Below are 20,421 nucleotides of genomic sequence, written 5' to 3'. Positions count from 1 at the left end.
TGGGATTACAGGCATGCACCAACACACCTGACTAATTTTTTCTATTTTTAGTAGAGACGGGGTTTCACTGTGTTGGCCAGTCTCAAACTCGTCATCTCAGGTGATACGCCCGCCTCAGCCTCCCAAAGTGCATGAGCCACCGCACCCGGCCTCCTATGAACCTTTCAAAAGAACTAAAACTCTGCTGATTCTTAGGGCCTCTGAGAACTTTATATAATGCAGAAAGACACAAATGTGAGAGCATCCATTTCTATTTCTGCTTCTTGTTTAAGTTTCTTGACTTTAATCAAGCCAGAAGACATACAGATACTAAAGAGTATCTGCGTTTCCTACTCTTGCAAGTGAACACGATGCCTTACACCCGTTAGGCAGCGACTTGGGGTGTCATCTCCCCTTCTGACCTGTGTGTCCTCTCCACAGGCTCCTGGAATCCCAGCTCCAGTCACAGAAGAGGAGCCATGAGAATGAGGCCGAGGCCCTCCGTGGGGAGATCCAGAGCCTGAAGGAGGAGAACAACCGACAGCAGCAGCTGCTGGCCCAGAACCTGCAGCTGCCCCCAGAGGCCCGCATCGAGGCCAGCCTGCAGCACGAGATCACCCGGCTGACCAACGAAAACTTGGTAAGGAGAGCTGCCGGGTCCACATGCTCCTTAACCTGGCCTGCCCGACAGTCTAGTTTCTTTTTTATCAAACACAGGTTTTTTTCTTGCTGGAAAAACTCACCCCTCTGTATTTGTTACCCCTTTTACTCCAGCAGAGACAGAGTAAGGAAAATACGAATACTTTGGTAGGAAGGAAAAAGGCACGTGCACGAGTTCTATTTATCACAGAAGGCTGAGTGCTCTTAGACCTTCCCTGGAGGCAGACAGCCACCTGGGTGCAGGCTGGGTTTTTGATGGCCTTGAGGCTCAGGTGATCTGTTTCCTCCATTTCAGCTGCAGATCCTCTGCCATCCTAGGAGGTTTATTATGTGATTGTCACAACTGCGACTGGGGACAGGCTTCTTTACCTTTGGTCCCCAAATAGCCACTGAGGCCATGCCAGGCTCCATCTCTAGCAGACAAGTACAGTTAGAGTTGAGGTTGAGAAAGGCGGTTGGCAAAACCAACAGCGGTTTTTGGTTGATGCTGGATGGAGTTCCCACGCCAGGGAGGTGTGTGTTAGGATTCAGGTTTACATATTTTCTGTTATTTTAAACAAAACTTGTATAACAAATGAGGAAATTGTTTTTTTCTCTGTCAGATTCTAAACCCTGGCATGGAGTTGAGTTTTTTCTTTTCTTTTTTCTTTTTGCCTTGTTCCTTTTTTTTTTTTTTTTTTTGTCAAAAATATTTTCTAAAATATATCTCTCAGTCACCTAATAACTTTTATTACAGATTTACAGTTTTTTGACAAGTATATTTACTATATTAAAAATCCTTAAAAAGTGATAATTTCACATTTCTATATAAAGTCTATATTGTAGTGCTAGCCTGATTTTGAGAAAAGTTGTTTAGGATTGATGGTGATTTGTGTCTTTTTTATTTTTTTATTTTTTATTTTTTATTTTTTTTCAGATGAAGTCTCACTCTGTCACCTAGGTTGCTGGAGTGCAGTGGTGTGATCTCAGCTCACTGCAAGCTCTGCCTCCCAGGTTCAAGTGATTCTTCTGCCTCAGCCTCCCAAGTAGCTGGGATTACAGGCATGCAACCACCATGCCTAGCTAGTTTTTTTTTTTTTTTTTTTTTTTGTATATTTAGTAGAGACAGAGTTTCACCATGTTGGCCAGGTTGGTCTCGAACGCCTGTCCTCAAATGATCCACCCGCCTCAGCCTCCCAACGTGCTGGGATTACAGGCGTGAGTCACCATGCCTCGAGGCTTTTTTTTTTTTTTTTTTTTTTTGAGACAGAGTCTCCCTCTGTCGCCCAGGCTGGAGTGCAGTGGCGCAATCTCGGCTCACTGCAAGCTCCGCCTCCCGGGTTTACGCCATTCTCCTGCTTCAGCCTCCTGAGTAGCTGGGACTGCAGGCGCCCGCCACCTCGCCAGGCTAGGTTTTTTTTTTTTTTTTTTAGTTGAGACGGGGTTTCACCGTGTTCGCCAGGATGGTCTCCATCTCCTGACCTCGTGATCTGCCCGTCTCGGCCTCCCAAAGTGCTGGGATTACAGACTTGAGCCACCGAGCCCGGCCGTCTTTTTTAAATTAACATTTTTAATGACCTATAATAAAATAGTATGAATTTCCTCTGAAGATTTAACAATCTGAATTATCCCTCCATTACTCCATTAGTGATAATTTACATTACAAATAGTTTTCTAGTATCATTTATTCAACTATCTTTTATATGAATTAAAAGCAAAACGCAAAGCTATTCTTTTCACAGTCTGTCTGTCTGTATGAGGCTCCACTGTGGGAATGAGGGAGGAGGGAATGAGGGAGGAGGGAATGAGGGAGGAGGGAATGAGGGAGGAGGGTGGGGGCGGTGTGTGGGCTTTTTCCAAAGTGACTGAAATCTCACTAATTTGTGGGGAAATTTTTCTGAATCATAAAATATTTTTGAAGTGTCATTTTACAACACTCAAGTATATTGTTGCTTAAATTATACTAACAATGCTTTGATGACTAAGTATTACCGAATATACTGAAAAATATAATGAGTTGATTGATTGGCATACAAATTCTGTGCTTTAAATTGTTGTTTTAAAATACAAGGTGAAATCGTGAAATAAAGATGCTTCTGGGTGGCAGATTTCCAGGGTTTTTTTCACTAAGTTGGTCAGACATTTCCCTTGCAACCTTGTTTGCAATATTAATTTTCTTGGCAATTTTTCATAGCTAATACAAAAAATAGACTGAGCCCCTATATTCTAAGCTAAGAGAGCCCAGTTAATGAGTTTGGGGAAAACCCTTTGTAGGTCAACTGCTTCTCCTGCCATTATTCTGACTACTAATTCAGGAGGATGGATTCAAACATAAGTACAGGAAATGATACACTTTTTCAAAATCATTGTTTTCTTAATCTTAATTGTGCATTTCTGTAAGAAATACTTGAGCAAGATATTAAAGCCCAGCAGGAGACCTGGGCTTAGTGTTCTTGAAACTACCTTGTCCACCTACCTACCACCAACACAAAACACAAAAATGATTTTTCTACCTCATCTAGTGAACAGGCTTCACAGGCCTCCCCCATGCTGTCTTTCAGCGAAGGAAGATGCACAGCTTCCCACCAGCCTCTCCAACTTCACGCGCTAACATTGCTATTATTGTCACTTTTATTATATTTGCCTCCCCTATTCTTGCCACTGCTGCTGGCAGCAAAAAAAAAAAAAAAAAAAAAAAAAAAAAAAGGGTGCAGCAAATTGTGAGCATCATGCGTGGGGGAGGCTGGGAGTAAAAAGGCAGGAGATTAGAGGAGGGAAATGACAGCCTTATCTGGGCCTGCTAAGTGATGGCATCCTGGCCACAGCCTCTTTCCTTTGATCACACAAGAAACATCTGTACATGTATAATTATAATAGTCTATACTAGAAAGATAAAAGGGTAATGGAAGGTGACAAATCAGAGCCTTTCGAGTATATATAGTTTCACTATTTGTGTTTTAAAATATTTTAAAATTGATTTTGCTGAAAGATAGCATTCCCCTCAAAGACACAGACAAAAACAAATATCCATTGTGCCTGTTTTTTCAGTATTTTGAGGAATTATATGCAGATGAACCTAAGAAGTATCAATCATATCGGATTTCCCTTTACAAGCGGATGATTGTATGTAAAACCATAGTGCTTTTCCACTGTCTTCCTCGCTACTTCTAGCCCTCTGTAACTGAAGAGCACACCGCTGCCTGCCCCCTCCCAGGAAGTCTCTTCAAATTTTTCACGAAACCTGTTTCTCCCCACAGCTGTCTTTTAGCCAGTGGTGTCACCTCTATCAGTGTCCTGAGTCCATTGTCATGTTTGGTTTGTTATTAACACTAGGCTTACAGTGTGATGGAAGCAAAATGTGATTTGAAAGATCACGTAAAATCCAGGAAGCACAACTTAACACTTTGAAGAGATAGCAACTATTCCCTTGAATGGTTGGCCTAGTAGCTAAATCTACTCCTGTCTAAACTGGAAAATGAATATTTGTATTTGGAATGCCTTTCTTCTCCATAACCTGAATAAAAACCACATACATCATTGCTGACTCATAGCCCTTCTAAGCTCTTTCTGAGCCTTCTGTTGTCCACTTTCTTTTTGATTATTGAGTTTTTAACCATGCCTGTCATTTGAGCAAATTCTTTATTAAATAGCCAATAATCATGGACTTTTTTTAACCTTCCTCCTTAAGTGTACTGCTTTTGTTTCTCTTTTTGCATAAAGCATTCATAAATACCCCTTTCTTCTGTATAAGCAAAATTATATCACCTGCAAGATTTTATAGATGCCTTATGCCACTTGCCACTTTGGTCCTAGGTAAACAGACCACTCTTTATCCTGTTCTTTGTGATTATTTTTTTCAACTTAACTTTTAATTCCCAAAACTTCTGAACTCTTCTTAAGTTTCAAGGCTACTCTTAGAATCTCATAGGGTGGCTCTCATAGAGACAGTGCTTCACACATGGGGAGTGTCAGTTCCTACCTAAGTTCAACCATTCTTCTCACAGACCTTTTTGTGCATTCATGAAAATTTATTTTTGCCTAGTCAGTCCTCCTTTTAAAAAAAGCATTCTACTGGAATAACAATACATTTTACAAAGCATTCAGTTGATTTTCCCACATGGAGTCTACTGGAAAGACTCCGCGGTGAGCCTGCTGTCCATCACGCTGTAAAGGATTTTACTGCGTTGTATATTTTAACATATGGCTTTTATTGTAGCTGCATTTCCCATGCCTGCCAGTTTTAGCCAGGTGGTGGCTCCACCAACGAGCTTTTCTGGAGCTTTTATGTAAAACTAACAGTGTTGTTTCTGTGATATGTGTCTGTTTTCCCTTGATGCATTTTAGAAGACCTGCTTCAATCTTTCTGATATATTTCTCTTTTGGATCTTTAGGATTTGATGGAACAACTTGAAAAACAGGATAAGACGGTCCGTAAACTGAAAAAGCAATTGAAAGTATTTGCCAAAAAAATTGGTGAACTAGAAGGTATTTAAACATGTTTTTATGACAGTTGCTGAGTCTTGGTTTGAGTCTTGGCCTAAAGACTAGTCTTTAGGCTATATAAGTGGCCTAATGGGGTTTGCATGCAAATACTAGGGATAATAACAAAATAGGACTTTTGGCAAACCTAACCTCTGTCAAGTAGAATTTTACATTTTTAGATGAAGAAAAGTGTTCTTTTTCATGGTAGTAATAATTTACAGATTTTACTCTGTAAGCATCTAATGAATATCTTCTATATGCCAGACAATGTGCTAGGCAGTATAGCATAGGAGTTAAGAATGTGGATTCTGGAGTCAGGTTTCTTGGGTTCAAATCCTAGCTCTTCTACTTATTAATCATATGATATTGGCCAAGTTTCTGAACCTCTGTATGCCTCTACTTTCCCATCTGTTAAATTAGAAAGATAATAGCATCTATCTGACATGGTTTATAAGGATTGAATGAGCTATTAGGTTGGTCCAAAGGCAATTACTTTTAATGGCAGAAACCGCAAATGCCTTTGCATCAACCTAATAAGTATATTACACTTAGAAGAGTTATCGACACATAGTAAAAATGCTTCATGCGACTTAGTTATTAGTTACTACTATTAGTATTAGGGATACTAAGATTAGTATGACAGAGTCTGTACTCAAAGAACTTACAGTCTAATGGGGGAAAAAAAGAGAAGTAAAAAAGAAAAATATAAATTATGATAAAGAAATAAGATTTTAAAAAACATCTCATGATTTCTGTATGATGAAGATGAAAAAACTCCTTGAGAAATAACCAAATATCAGTTGTTGTTATTATTTATATAGAAATGAATCTCATCTTTTCTATTAGTGTGTTTATTTGTTAAGAGTTATAGGTACAGGGATCTAGCAGTGAACAAGACTAAAGCCAAACTCTTTTTTTTTTTTTTTTTTTTTTTGTGACAGAGTCTTACTCTGTCGCTGAGGCTGGAGTGCAGTGGTGCAATCTCGGCTCACTGCAACCTTTGCTTTCTGGGTTCAAGCAATTCTTCTGCCTCAGCCTCCTGAGTAGCTGGGATTACAGGTGCATGCCACCATGCCCAGCTAATTTTTGTATTTTTAGTAGAGACAGGGTTTCACCGTGTTGACCAGGCTGATCTCAAATTCCTGACCTCGTGATCCACCCACCTCAGCCTCCCAAAGTGCTGGGATTATAGGTGTGAGCCACTGCTCCCAGCCTAAAGCCAAATTTTAAGGTTATTTCAGTTTTCTCACTGCTTAAGGGATTTTGAGACACTTTTTGGAATTGCCTTCAAACCTGTGTGAAATGTTGATCATTTTCTCTCATTGTCATTCTGCATCTAATTCTTGCTTGGTTCAAACAGTGAAGATTCCCCATCACTGAGGATGTTCAAAAGAATCTATCATGATTAACTCTAAGTGTGGTTTTCATTCCTCCAACATACCAGGCCTTGTCATAATTGCTACTTCTGTTTGGTCATCCTGCTTCTCCTGGTTAAGTCCTGCTCAGCCTTTGAGACCAGAGTCATATCCTCAAGAGCAGCCTTTCCTGATTACCCAGACAGACGTTATGATTCTGCTCTCCGTGTACCACAGTTTGGCTGACATCTTTTATGGTCTTCACTATGTCATATTTTTAGCAATTTTTCTGTTTGAATTACTGGCTTCCATAATAGACTCTGAGCTTCCTGAGCATAGGAAACATCTCTATTTCCCTTGGTTTTCACAGCACCTAGCATAGTGTCGACCTATCTCATAGTCATTCCATAAATGTTTGTTGAGTGAATGAGTAAGTTTCAGAAATATTTATAACATGGCAACATCGACATGTACTTTGTAAAGGATATTACTCTGTTGGATGTACAAATATTGAAATGTTTGTTTAGAAATCAGAAAGATTATTTTATAGTCATACTTTATATATAATCCTTTAGCATTACGTGAGTCATGTATTACATTAAAATTTGAGCCTCTAAATCACACAATCTCACACAAGCTATAATGTCTATTAGCAGAACTTAAAAATCTTTATTCAGAGAACTTTTTGCACTTTGCACTAGTTATATCATGAGATGATAATCAGACAGCAGAGTATTTGCTTGACAAAAACAGATTTTAAGTGTATTGACATGTGAGATTCTTTTTTTGTTCAACTCCTAATGATTTCCTTTGCCATACTTTAGTAAATTTTGATAAACAGAAAAGCCATTCATTATTTTACATAATTTTTTATTAGTTTTCTTTGATATGTATATTTTTAATTGAAGAGACGGGTTAGACTATTTTAAGATATTACTACTCTTAAGCCATTGTCAATCAGAAATCAACCTCATCATTTAAACTATCCAGACAGCTATAAAGCTATCAGTAGCATTTGAGAATAGCAATTCATAGATCAAACAAACATTATAATAGTTCTTAAGAAGAGTTACATTTTGAGTTAAGTGATACATATCTAGAGGATGAAATGAAATAGATTTATGTGACTTGGGCACTTGCTGAGTGCAGTGTCCCTGCTTCTACCCCAAATGAAGAGAATCAAGGTGATACTTTTCATCCTCGTATGTCCCTGTTACACAGAAAGTACGGCCACCTTCTAATAACTAAATGTTGTTTTATACTTTTCTTTAAATGTATTGCAATACACTTAAATCCTTTTGGTTTAAAATAGCGCAACTCTTGCCTCCTCCTACAAGCTACATTTAATTAAGGAGGCTTTTTAAAAAACCAACAGAGACTTTAAAAAAAATGCTAGCATGTATAATTTTTTAGCAGAAACTATATAGCTAAATGAAGAGTGTTTCAAACTTTGATCTGCTTTGTGCTATATTGTCATCCATCTTAATATTCATAGAATCAAGAAATTAAGACCTGAAGGGATTCTAGAAATTAATTATTTCATAAGAGGAAAAAACTAAGGCCTGTAAGTGACCCATGTCTGCAGCAGGTGAGATGGCAGGACTAGAACACACACCTTCTGAGGGCCACTGATTTCTCTCCTTTGTGTCAGATTTTCCCACAGAAATTTTCTGCTATTAGGAATTTATCTGATTGTCTCAGACTTGAGATGAAGATCTTCCTGGTGCCAAACTAAAGTAAATTTTTAAAAAACTTTCCAATTTTCTTTCCTTTTTGAGGACAAAATGGTTCCCTCAAGTTTATAAAGAATATAGAAAATGAAACTAGAGTCTTGGTTCAGGCCTTCCTAGAAGAATTGATCACTGGGCTCCTCAGTCCCTTTGTGCTGCTATAACAAAGTACTTGAGACTGGGTGATTTATAAAGAACAGAAATTTATTTCTCAGAGTTCTGAAGGATCAAGGCACCGGCAAGTTCGGAGGATCTGGTTTCTGCTTCCAAGACGGCAGGTGCCTTGTTGCTGGATCCTCCGAAGGGGACGAATGCTGTGTTCTTACATGGCAGAAGGCAGAAGGACAAAGGGCTTAGCTAGTTGCGTATTTATTTATTTATTTATTTTGGAGGCGGAGTTTTGCTTTCATCACCCAGGCTGGAGTGCAGTGCTGTGATCTCGGCTCACTGCAACCTCTGCCTCCCAGGTTCAAGCGATTCTCCTACCTCAGCCTCCCAAGTAGCTGGGATTACAGGCATGTACCACCATGCCTGGCTAACTTTTTTTTATTTTTAGTAGAGATGGGGTTTCTCCATGTTGGTTAGGGTGGTCTTGAACTTCTGAACTCAGGTGATCTGCCTGCCTTGGACTCCCAAAGTCCTGGGATTACAGGCATGAGTCACTGTGCCCGGCCAACATTTTATTTTAATTAGTGGATAATACTGCTAAACCAATCAAGGTTATGTTGAACTGACATCTATATTTCATTTGTGAGCTTTGCAAAGACTTAAGTCCCTAGGGAGAAATTCAGAGGCAGAGAGAAAATTTTTAATGAGAGTATGGTAAATTTTATCTGACATTTTTATACAGCACCAAAAATGTCCTGGTTAGAGATTTTGCAAAAGGAAGGTGAAGCTTCCTTTTAAAACATAACTTTCTTAGTAAAAGTATCCATCGTATTTCACAAATTCTGAGATGCACAGTGTTTCTCATTTTAACATCTCTGAAATTGGGGTGTATCTTACAATTGTTGATGGATTATAGTTTAGTTGGCAATTTTTTTTAGTGTTACATAAAATACTGTATTTCATAACCGATAGCATCAAAGATTTGATAAATCAGTAGGTTTAAAATATGCTCTTTGGGTTACATGGAGTCCAAATATGTGCATTTATTGATAAACCTGGTGTGTTGAACTTGTTTTCTCCCAGTTTCCCCTTTTGGAGTTGTACATGCAGCTTAAAGTTACTAGTGGCATAGATGGCAGGGGTTTTATTATTTTGTTTTTTACACGCAGCTGCAGGTTTATGATCTGTAGAGGCCACCGTGTGCTGCTTCAGAGGTCCTTGTGGTATTATGTTTAAACTGACACCAGAAATTACGTAAAACCAAATAGCTTGAGTCTCCTCTTCTCTTGTATGGAAGAATACACTTTACAGTTAGTCCCGTGGCTTTCATACTGGATCATGCATATGAAAAACTAGATTATGGGAGATGGCCATAGCCCTGATCTGTCCAATCACAATCTGACCACTCTTTAGATATCATAGTGTTGCTGGATGGTGGTGACTTCACCTAAACCAGATTTTCAGCGCTGATAGTCCCAGTGTGTGCTGCTGCAGCATGAGGTGGACAGTGTGTCACCAGGCTCCGTGCCACATAAGCAAGAGCACTGGCAGGTACTGATGTTCTCTGTGATAACCTCTTCCTGCGGGACTGGCTTCTCAGAACTAACCCAGGAAATTACCCAGAGTGGCACAAGAAGCACTACTGACACCTCGTGGAGTCAGCAATATTAAACTTTCTAATGTTTTTGCATCTGATCTGCATTTTGTTTGAGAGCTATCTCAGAACTCAAACTTAATCTGCCCTTAAACAAATCTCTTAACCACTCTCCCTCCCTGTAGATAAACGGATAAAAAACCTGGTTACTAGCCTGTATCTCCACAGCAGCTGTGATAACTCATATGTCCCTTTACTTTTCGTTGGATTTCCCACTCAAGTCTCAATTTTGAGATGAAATTGGAGACCTTTTTTTTGAACCTTTAGCATAATTCTTCTCTAGCTGCTGCCCTTGACAATAGTGACTGTCTTTAACATCTGAAAGCATTGTAAGCCAGTGGTTTTACTTCATTGATTGCAACTTCATAAGTAGAATTTTTAACATTCTATTAAAAAGAAATAAAAAATAATAACATTTAGGAAATCATACTACATAGAGATAGTTTATGTGTTCATAATTTCTCTGGGAATGTGGGTGGCAGGAGAAAATTAGGTCTTTGCCATATGAGTCCTTTGTGAAAAATAATACATTTTGGACCAAGTGGTATGAAGAAACACTCTTCTACCAGCTATCTGTATGTGTTTTGAACTGATTGTAATAATACATTTAAAGTAAATATTCTTGTGCTTTTAACGACTAAAGTCATTGAGCCAAGAACAAGGGGGAATTGTTTCTGCTCCTTCTGCCCCTTTGTAGGATACTGATTGTTCCTCCTGTGAATTAAAGTCAAAATATGTTTAATCATTTCTGATTAGTATCAATTAATTAACAAATCTGTTAAACCACTTACTTTTTGGACATTTAATCTTATTAAAAAGTAAACCTTATTACATAAAAAAGATTTTGGATCATGTAAGGTTATTTGATGTTAATTTACAGTTAGGCAGGTGTGGCTTTCAGAGTAAGATTACCATATAATTTTGCCATCTGTTCACCCAATTTTAACGAAAAAAAATTATTTTAAGAGGAGGCAATTAAGTGGCAAATATGGCAAGTTTCAGTTGTTGTAGAATGCATTCAAAATTATAGGAACTTGGAGACCTCTCATGTTTTTTATATGGAAAACATTTTCTTCTCCTTTCTTAATTCTCATAAAGTGGGCCAGATGGAGAACATATCCCCAGGACAGATCATTGATGAACCCATTCGACCAGTCAACATTCCCAGGAAAGAAAAGGATTTCCAAGGAATGCTGGAATACAAGAAGGAGGATGAGCAAAAACTTGTTAAGAACCTGATTCTGGGCAAGTATTTTCTGCATTGGATAAAAGTTCCTCTGGCACATGGGTCAATGGTGGGAAAAACTAGTCTCTAATTTTTGAGATATTCAGCATAGGTTTCATTAGACATCATCATGTACCATGTATTCTAGTGTTGCAGTAGTGTTCTGACCACACCAAGCACTTTCAGTCCAACTGCAGGGACACATGCCTCAGACCCACCTACAAGGATTGCTCAAGATCAGGTCTTCTCAGCCCTGGCTGCACATTAGAATCACCTGGAAGCTTTGACCCATACTGATGTATCTCTCCCTCTTGCCCAGTTAAATAAAAATCTCTATAGAGAAGAACCTGGCAATGTCTAGTACTTTAAAAGAAAAAAAAAGAGGGAAGGAAGGAAGGAAGGGCGGAAGGAAGGAAGGAAGGAGGGAAGGAATGAAGGAAGGAAGGAAGGACGGAAGGAAGGAAGGACGGAAGGAAGGAAGGCAAACAAACCCCTCAAGGTCGGCCTCGGGAACATAGCAAGACCGCATCTCTCCAAAGAAAAAGAAAAAAATTACCCAGGTGTTGGTGCATGCCTGTAGTCCTAGCTACTCAAGAGGCTAAGGTGGGAGGATCATGTAAGCCCAGGAGTTCAAGACTACAGTAAGCTATGACTATACCACTGCACTCCATCCTGGGTTACACAGCAAGAGTCTGTCTCAAAAATAAAAATAAAAAGCTTAAGAGATTCTCAAGTGTAACCACAGTTGAGCACAACTGCTCTAGGCCATTTAGGTTCCCGAATTTCAGTTTTTCCTTACTCCCCTAGAAAGGTTTGCAACTAAATAGGTCAAGTACAGCAGTGTAATAATAGGGAAGAAACAAAAAAAGGAAAAGATTCTAACAAAGGAAGGAATGGACAGAACAAATGAGATGGGAGTGGAAAAAGCATTTCAGAATAGCACACTGCCTTTAAGATTGGGTCTGAGCCCACCGGCTTTGCAAGAAGACTTTTTAGAGGGTGGTGGTAAATGATTAGAGTGCACACCCGTAAGCTGTGAAGTGAAAATCCTAAAAACCTCTCCTTTCAGCCTTTGCACAGCATTCCTCCCGCCAGGTGCCAAGGTGACAGCAATGGGGTTGGCACTTATACCTGATTGAATGTTCCTGGCATTAAACTTAATACTATATATAGTTGCACAGGTGCTTAAGTTTCAACATGAATTTCATTTAGCAAAAATGTTAAGGAGCCACTGGTTTTTAAGCACAGAATTAACAGATTTATCAATTCAGCAAATGTCTAATGAACTCTTATGTGCCAAGCATTTTCTAGGTAATGAGCAAAGTGAAGTACCCAGTCTTACAGAGTTTACATTCCAGTGGAGAAATAAAGAAAACAAAATAAACAAATATATGATGGAATAAAAAGAATAAAGAGTGAAGGCAGGTGTACTGGTTTGTGTAAAATTGTCAGGAAACACTCTTTGGTAAGGTGATCTTTGGACAGACACCAAAGGAAGTAAGCGAACAAGTCATGCTAATATCTGAGGAAAGAACATTCAAGGCAGAAAAACAGTAAGCACGTAGGCCCTGGGCGGGGAGCATACCTGGCATGTTTAACCAACAGCAAGGAGACCCATTTGACTGGAGCAGAGTGAGCTGGAGTGGGGAAGGGGAATAGGGCCAGATCCCATGGACTATGGTGAGGATTTTGGCTTTTATAAATGCATGACATGAGAAGCTGCTTGAAGGATTCTCAGAACAAAAGTGACATGATCTGACCAACATTTTCTGAAAGAATGGTTCTGATTGTTGTATGGAAAATGCACTACTGGGGAGCGAGAGATGAATTAGGGAGGCCAGTTAGGGAGCTATTGCAGCAGCCCAGCAGGAGATGATGGTGGCCTCCATGGGACGTCTGTAGCTGGTAGAAGCAGTGAGAAGTAGCTGGATTTTGGACGTATTTTGTAGATAGAACCAACAGGGTTTGTTGATGGATTGGATATGTGGTACAAGAAGAGAAAGGAGTCAAAAATGAGGATGAGGTTTGTAATCTAGGGTACTGGAAGACTGGAGCTGCCATTTATTTACTAAGATGGGGACAACTTCCAAAAAAGGAGGCTCCTTAGGGAAGCAAGAGTTTGGTTTGGGAGAGGCTTAGTTTCATGTGCCTGAGTAGAGTTGTCAAGAAGGCGGTTGATAGTGAGACTGGAGTTCAAGGGAAAAGTCAGCGCAGGAGATATCAGTTTGGGAGTTGTCATTACATAGACATGCCCCACACTCCAGAATTTTTCTGCTTAAAGAGCTATTAAAATACACTTTTTATATTACCTACTTACCTTGAATGATGGAACTCTTACATGACAACTGTGCTTTTATATCTCACAATGCATGCCTTGTGAAAATTTTCCATGTTATATAAAATTATTATTTTTTCTTTTTTTAGAACTGAAGCCACGTGGTGTAGCAGTCAATTTGATTCCAGGATTACCGGCATATATCCTGTTTATGTGTGTTCGACATGCTGACTACCTGAATGATGATCAGAAAGTAAGGTCGTTGCTAACATCAACAATTAACAGCATCAAAAAAGTATTGAAGGTCAGTTCCTGTTCAACAAAATTCTCATCATGAATTGTTAATGATGACAGAATCTGCACTGATTGCTTTTCCTTCCTTAGAGTTTAGCTAAGTTGCTTGTTACTAACTTTCCAATTTTTATTTACTTATGTATCTATTTTGAGCCAGGGTTTTGCTACGTCACCTAGGCTGAAGTACAGTAGTGCAATCTCAGCTGAACTGCAGCCCCAGTGCAACCCCAGGATCAAGCGATCCTTTCAGCTCAGCCTCCCAAGTATCTGAGACCACAGTTGTACGCCACCACGCCCAGCTAATTTTTTATGTTTTGTAGAGACAGGGTCTCACTGTGTTGCCCAGGCTGGTCTCTAATTCCTAGGCTCGAGTGATCCTCCCCCTTCAACTTCCCAAAGTACTGAGATTACAGGTGCGAGCCACTGCACCCAGCCACTTTTCAGTCTTGAGTGAAAACTTCCACTGGAGGAAATGTTCTTCCTTGAACATGTCTGTCTGCCTTCTTTCAAAACAGGGCTCAAGTTGAACAGTAATCAAAATCAACTTGACATAACTGCATTTAATTGTGCAGTAAACTAAGTTTATTCATGGACAGATATAGTTTGAGGTTTTACTTAGAACTAAAAAATATTTAGTAGAGTTCATATATACAGGGAATGTGATGCTGAAATTAAAATAGATGTTAAATAAGTTTAAGATATGGCTCATTCATATAAAAAGATGTCTGATAAAACATTACAATTTTTCTTCCAACTTTTTCTCCACCTCGCCCCATAATTTTCCCTGTTACCTAAAATGCCTGGTTCCATGTGGGAAGCAACACACAGATGCTAATCAGAGAGGAGACTTGGAAAAGACAGCAAAGTTATATAACTGAGCAGAAAGCCTACACAACTCAGTAGTCACTGAGTCACCTTGCATAATCCCCCTCTTGACTCCAGAGAAACAGTGAGCACAGGCTTAGTTTTAACTCAGTGTTGCTGTGAGGAGCTAAGATCATGTGTTCCAGGTACTTTGCTTTCGGATTATCAAACTTAATGAGAGCTTTTAGGGTAAAGATAAGTGGATAGTCAGCATGCCACTCTTTCAAATCTAAGACTTCTTTTATGAACTTAAAAAAAAATTAGGTAAAACATACATAACATAAAATTTGCCATATTCACCATTTTTAAGTGTACAGTTATGTGGCATTAAATGTGTTCACACTGTTGTACAGCTATCACCACCATCCATCTCCAGAGCTTTTTCATTCTCCCCAACTGAAACACAGTACCCATTAAATGCTAACTCCCCATTCCTCCCTCCGTCAGCCCTGGGGAGCAAACTTTTGATAAATGCTGGTTCTCTGTTGGTCCCTATTGTGCAGATACTTTCTGTAGTTAACATTCTACAGTGGTTACTAAAGCATGGAGTTTCTGAAGATTTAACAGTTAAAAGTTGATGAATGTCTTCCCAACATAACTCATTTTATTTTGAGTGCGTTGATGCAATATTGTACTTAGATAAACTACAAGTTTTGCTACTTGTTAAGCCAACTCCTAGAGAGAGAAATAACTAAATCATAAAGTTTTCTTTCTCTCATCATAATTGCAAGAAGATACTTATCTGGTTTGACTATTGTACCAAATTCTGTAAAGATTAAAAGTGAGTGGACACTAGAACATAACACTCTTTAATACCATTTAAAATTAATGTGCATTTGTCTCACATCCCAGTTTTGAATTGTATATTTGTGTTGCATACCTGTTTCAACTTTGGCAGCTGGTTTTTTGCCATCGGCCCTAAGCAGCATAACTAGCCGAAGATGTGTAGAGAATCCATAGTTTTTAGCTTATGATCTTTTCTAATAAATCAAAAACTGCAAATAGCTTTGAGTTCAACTTGTTTTTCCTATAGAGTAGAGTAGGAACTAACATGGATTTATTAATTTTGATCAAATACAGCTTGTTTATTGCAAAAAATATTACTTCAACAAACTCAATCTAGTAACCTCTCTTAGGTAAAGAATTGGCATTCTATTTTAATGTTTTTTTAATTTCCAAAGAAGCAAATGTTCTTTTATTTTGAAGTAATATAGAGTATCTCATTTTCATGAGGACAGAGGATACCCTTAGTGTTCAAATTGTATTTGTTGAGTTATTTTGTTTAAAAGTGAGCTGGGTGCTGTGGCTCATGCCTGTAATCCCAGCACTTTGGAAGGCAGAGGTGGGAGGACTGCTTGAGCCCAGGAAATTGAGACCAACCCTGACAACACTGTGAGACCCCATCTCTACAAAACATAAAAAAATTAGCCAAGCATGGTGACGTGTTCCTTCAGTCCCAGCTACTTGGGAAGCTGAGGTAGGAGGATCGCTCGAGCCTGTGAGGTCAAAGCTGCAGTGAGCCATGATCACACCACTGCACTCCAGCCTGGGCGACAGACAGAGTGAGTCTCTGTCTCCAAAAAAAAAAAAAAGTGGCTTAGCAAAGTCTGGAGCCCACTAATGAAAACAGATGCTGGATTATTTCTAGAATGAAGTCTTCTCCTTAGGTTTTAATCACCTTTATCTGGTAACTGTTTAGTATACGTGCCGTTACATCCAGCTGGGACTATTCTGAGGATCTCTGCAGTTTGATTTGTGTAGACGTCAGTGAAGACAGTCTAGATTGGTGCTTTAGTGACGCTCTCCCATAGCCTGACAATGACCAGCACATTTTCCCAATCTGCATTCATTGCTTTTGTCAGCTTAGCCCAGAGCCTCTGCTAGGAACAGTTGTAATCCAGATTTTTGGAAGAGGCAGAGTTATTTTTAGTCAAATCTGCACTTAAACTGTAGGATGATTTTCCGTGTTTGGGAATGTAATAAAATTGTATTTACTGGCAGTAAATAATTTATTATTTTATTTATTTTATTCACAGTCCTCTGACATTGGAAGACTACATAGCTAGGTCTTTCGGATATTTACTTAGTGGTAAAGTCAGGACCTGAGTTTAGTAATTCTGTCTCAGCTGAAAAGACTTAGGTTTGATATCCTCTAGGATTTTTTTTCTTAAAAGTCTTTTTAGGGGAGTATTCTACAAAATTCAAGGGTGCTTTGTACTTTCTTAAAAAGGTGATTTTATTTATGTAAAAAAAAAGATGAGAAACCCATCTTTCCCCATGATATATCCTGTGCACGTTTACTGCATAAAGCCACTACCAAGAAACCAAAGGCAGGTATTCTCACACAGCTTCTAAGAACCTGGGTTTTGTTGTGATATGGTAGTAGAGTTATTGGAATATATTATTTCATGCAAAAAAAAAAAATGAGCTTCTAAGACCATTTAGTGCTAGGCACCTGTCCTAGGTAAACTATTCTGGTTTTCCTTTGCAAAGTTTTCTGAGAAAAAGTGTAGGCAAACATTGATATTTCTGTGACTTCCCATATATAAACTGGGATTAGTTCATCCAAATGGTTTAGTTGACAAATGCATGGTCCTTCCAAGTATGTCTGCCATGAAGCTCCTGGGAAGTATTCCCAGCCCTCACAGCTTTTTCAGGCACAATGAGTCTCTCTTCTTCCTGCCACGGTAGCCCAGTCCTGGTGAAGAGCCAACCAGCTTTCCCCTGACTGTACTGCTCATCGCAGGACTTCCTCCATCTCATCTCTGGATTCACAGCTCAGAAATTTTGTCTTACCCTTGACAAGATTTTTAATCTAGTCTGGGTTTAAGTGCTTCAAATTCTCTATCACAATATTAGTTATTCCTCTTTCTGCTTTTAGTTCTGACTCCCATCATTAACCCCAAGACGGACATGAGGTTGGGTCAGCGGTGGCTAGGTGAATTTTTTTTTTTTTTTTTTTTTTGAGATAGAGTCTTGTTCTGTCTCTAGGCTGGAGTGCAGTGGCGCAATCCTGGCTCACTGCAATCTCCGCCTCCTGGACTTAAGTGATTCTTCTACCTCAGCTTCCCAAGTAGCTGGGATTACAGGCATGTGCCAGCATGCCCAGCTAATTTTTGTATTTTTGGTAGAGATGGGGTTTCACCATGTTGGCCAGGCTGGTCTCGAACTCCTGACCTCAGGTGATCCACCCACCTCGGCCTCCCAAAGTGCTGGGATTACAGGTGTGAGCCACCGCACCCGGCCAGGTGAATTTTTTTCTGCTTAAAGGAACAGCTAAATTCACATCAGTTTAATTTTCTATGCCAAAAAAGTGAATGGTAAGCAAAGCAACGACTAATGAACCTGGTGGCTGACATTCTGCTAGCAATGACATAAGACTTTACAATTGTAATGTGATCTATTTTTATAATTGTTTATAATGGTAACTGAAAGAAATGGGTCTTTTGGTATCTGTTCAATTTTTTTTAGGTTATTTCCCTAAGGAAAAGGCAAATTTAGAATTATTCTCTCTTTCAGAAAAGAGGTGATGATTTTGAAACCGTCTCCTTCTGGCTCTCTAACACATGCCGATTTTTGCACTGCTTGAAGCAGTACAGTGGAGAAGAGGTGAGAAAACCTTGATTACAAAACCAGCATGCTATACTTTCTCTGACCTTTTTAAGGAAAAATTTAAAAGCACAAAATGTTTAACCATTTCTTTATTTAGAAACCCAAATTCAGAGGTGGCTTGGAAGTTCATTGCTTTGTTCATTGTTCACTCTCTATGAAACAGTGATTTGGAGAATGACAGCTTCTTCTTTACATTATGAGAAAGCATAGAGAAAATAAAATGAGCATTGGTCAGTGAATAGTTACCAGAAGTGAAACTTTTTGTCAGTATGTTTTAGTGGGTATTTCAAGAGCTAGTATCAGAATAGTGAACTATTTAAAGAAACTAATCAATTTTGGCTTGCCACAATACCTTAAAAGGTGATCAAAGATCATGTCTTTCAATTTGTCCAAAAAAATCTCTATTGTTTTTGTTTGTAGGGATGTGTTCATTAGTTGTTTGATAGACTTCAAATATTTCAAAACTATGTAGAATGTTAATAATGATCATTAAGGGCTGCTTAGTATGTGTCAGACAGCACTTACTATACATGATGTTATTTATGATCATTAATTCTTACAGCATCTCTGTGAGGTAGGAATTATAGCCCACTTTTACAGATGAGGAAGCCAAGGCTCACTGGGGCTCATTGATTTGCCCAAGTCCTCTTGGCCACAAGGAGCAGAGCTGGGATCCTGGATCTGGCACCGCTGAGGGCCCATGACCCTAACCAACTGCCCTCCATGCCTCCCATCCCTTTGCCAGGAGGGCAGCAGAGAAGGTGCCCAGCAGCATTTCCCGAGCACCCCAAGACCCAGGCCTGTCCTGGCAGATGATGGGAAACACAGAGATGAGCAAGGCCCGGTCCTTGAGAAGACGGGGCCAACAGACCAGAATCCCCCTGAGGGATTGTTGACTGCATCCTGTCAGTCCCCACTTTTGGACCAGTCATTAAGTAGGTGGTAAGGAGGCAGATGCTTGGCTGTGGGGAGAATCCTCAAAGTAAGCACTTGCCTTTATCAGGTAGTGTCAGGCAAGCAACGTGTTAAACTGCAAAATGACTGGAAAAAGGGCCGCCCATTCAGTTCCATTTTAACAGATACCACCAAAGATTCCCTTCTAACCTCTGACTGAAAACCATGGTGTGGGTACCACGAAATAGAGTAAAGGGAACTTTTTGTATGTATTCACCAGTCTCTGTAGAAATTGGTCTATTTCAAGATTATATATGTCCTTTGGGTGTAGTTTTTAAGAACAGGACTATAATGAACTGAAGTTAAGAGATTAGTACTCTAGATAATTTAGTGTTTGACAGTAAGCCTGCTGTTTCAGAAGTGAAACACCTTTTTATTTTATTTTATTTTTTTAGTTAAGTTCCTCCAACTTGTTTCATTGACATTGCTGTTGGGAAGACTTAAATGCTAGGTTGCCAAGTTTAGGTATTGTTGAAAAGCTAGTAAGAAGTGGAGGGGGGTGTGATGGAAGCGAACAAACACACGTCAGCATTGCAGAATGTCAGTCCTGGCATTTTAGTGGGGAAGCTCCTTGGACAGAGCAGAAAAGAGCATGAAGATGCTGATCAAATCGGAGATAGTTAAACTGAAGAGACAGGTTACTTCACGTGTATCGTTAACTTTGCATTATGACTCTAGGGCTTTATGAAGCACAACACATCTCGCCAGAATGAACACTGCCTCACCAATTTTGACCTGGCTGAGTATCGGCAGGTGCTGAGTGACCTGGCCATTCAGATCTACCAGCAGCTCGTGCGGGTGTTAGAGAACATCCTTCAGCCAATGATTGGTAAGGCCAGGGCCCCATTGGGCATTGCAGCCTGCCTATCATTCGTGCCCATCAATAAGTAGCCTCCAGGGGCACATGTTTCAGGGCAGCTATTCATTTGGGGAGCATAAAGTAGTAAGATACAGGGCTAAAATTAGCCGAGGAATCCCAGAAACCCAGCCATAATTAACTGGGATGCATGAAAATCACTGCTTCCACAGGACTGAAACAGTAGTTTCTGGCTTCCTTCCCTAATGTTTAATGTTTAAATTCAGTTTAATGCATTGAATTTTAAAAAATTGTTTTAAGTTACCAAACACTGTTATCTTCTGGCAAATTATCAGCAGCCTCTCTTTTTTTTTTTTTTTTTTGAGTCGGAGTCTCGCTCTGTCGCCCAGGCTGGAGTGCAGTGGCCGGATCTCAGCTCACTGCAAGCTCCGCC

At 39.5% G+C, this 20,421-nt stretch overlaps 1 protein-coding gene across 4 annotated transcripts in view; it reads left to right on the top strand.

Moving 5' to 3' along the window:
• Nucleotides 1-20,421, top strand: part of MYO5A (myosin VA) — a 219,196-nt gene that overhangs the window by 185,968 nt on the left and 12,807 nt on the right. For 2 of the 4 annotated variants that reach the window (XM_045395478.3, XM_005559588.5), the window contains 7 exons: nt 421-619; nt 3,667-3,741; nt 5,010-5,103; nt 11,046-11,192; nt 13,597-13,751; nt 18,125-18,214; nt 19,850-20,000. In XM_045395478.3, coding sequence (XP_045251413.2) covers nt 421-619; nt 3,667-3,741; nt 5,010-5,103; nt 11,046-11,192; nt 13,597-13,751; nt 18,125-18,214; nt 19,850-20,000 — 911 coding nt within the window. The remainder of the gene's footprint in view (nt 1-420; nt 620-3,666; nt 3,742-5,009; nt 5,104-11,045; nt 11,193-13,596; nt 13,752-18,124; nt 18,215-19,849; nt 20,001-20,421) is intronic. The other 2 variants (XM_005559591.5, XM_005559593.5) reach the window with 1 other exon arrangement.

Source organism: Macaca fascicularis, chromosome 7 (genome assembly GCF_037993035.2).
Source record: "Macaca fascicularis isolate 582-1 chromosome 7, T2T-MFA8v1.1".
NCBI classification, from domain to species: Eukaryota; Metazoa; Chordata; class Mammalia; order Primates; family Cercopithecidae; genus Macaca; species Macaca fascicularis.
Note: the sequence above shows the minus strand (reverse complement) of the source record. Positions and strands in the feature narration are given on the sequence as shown.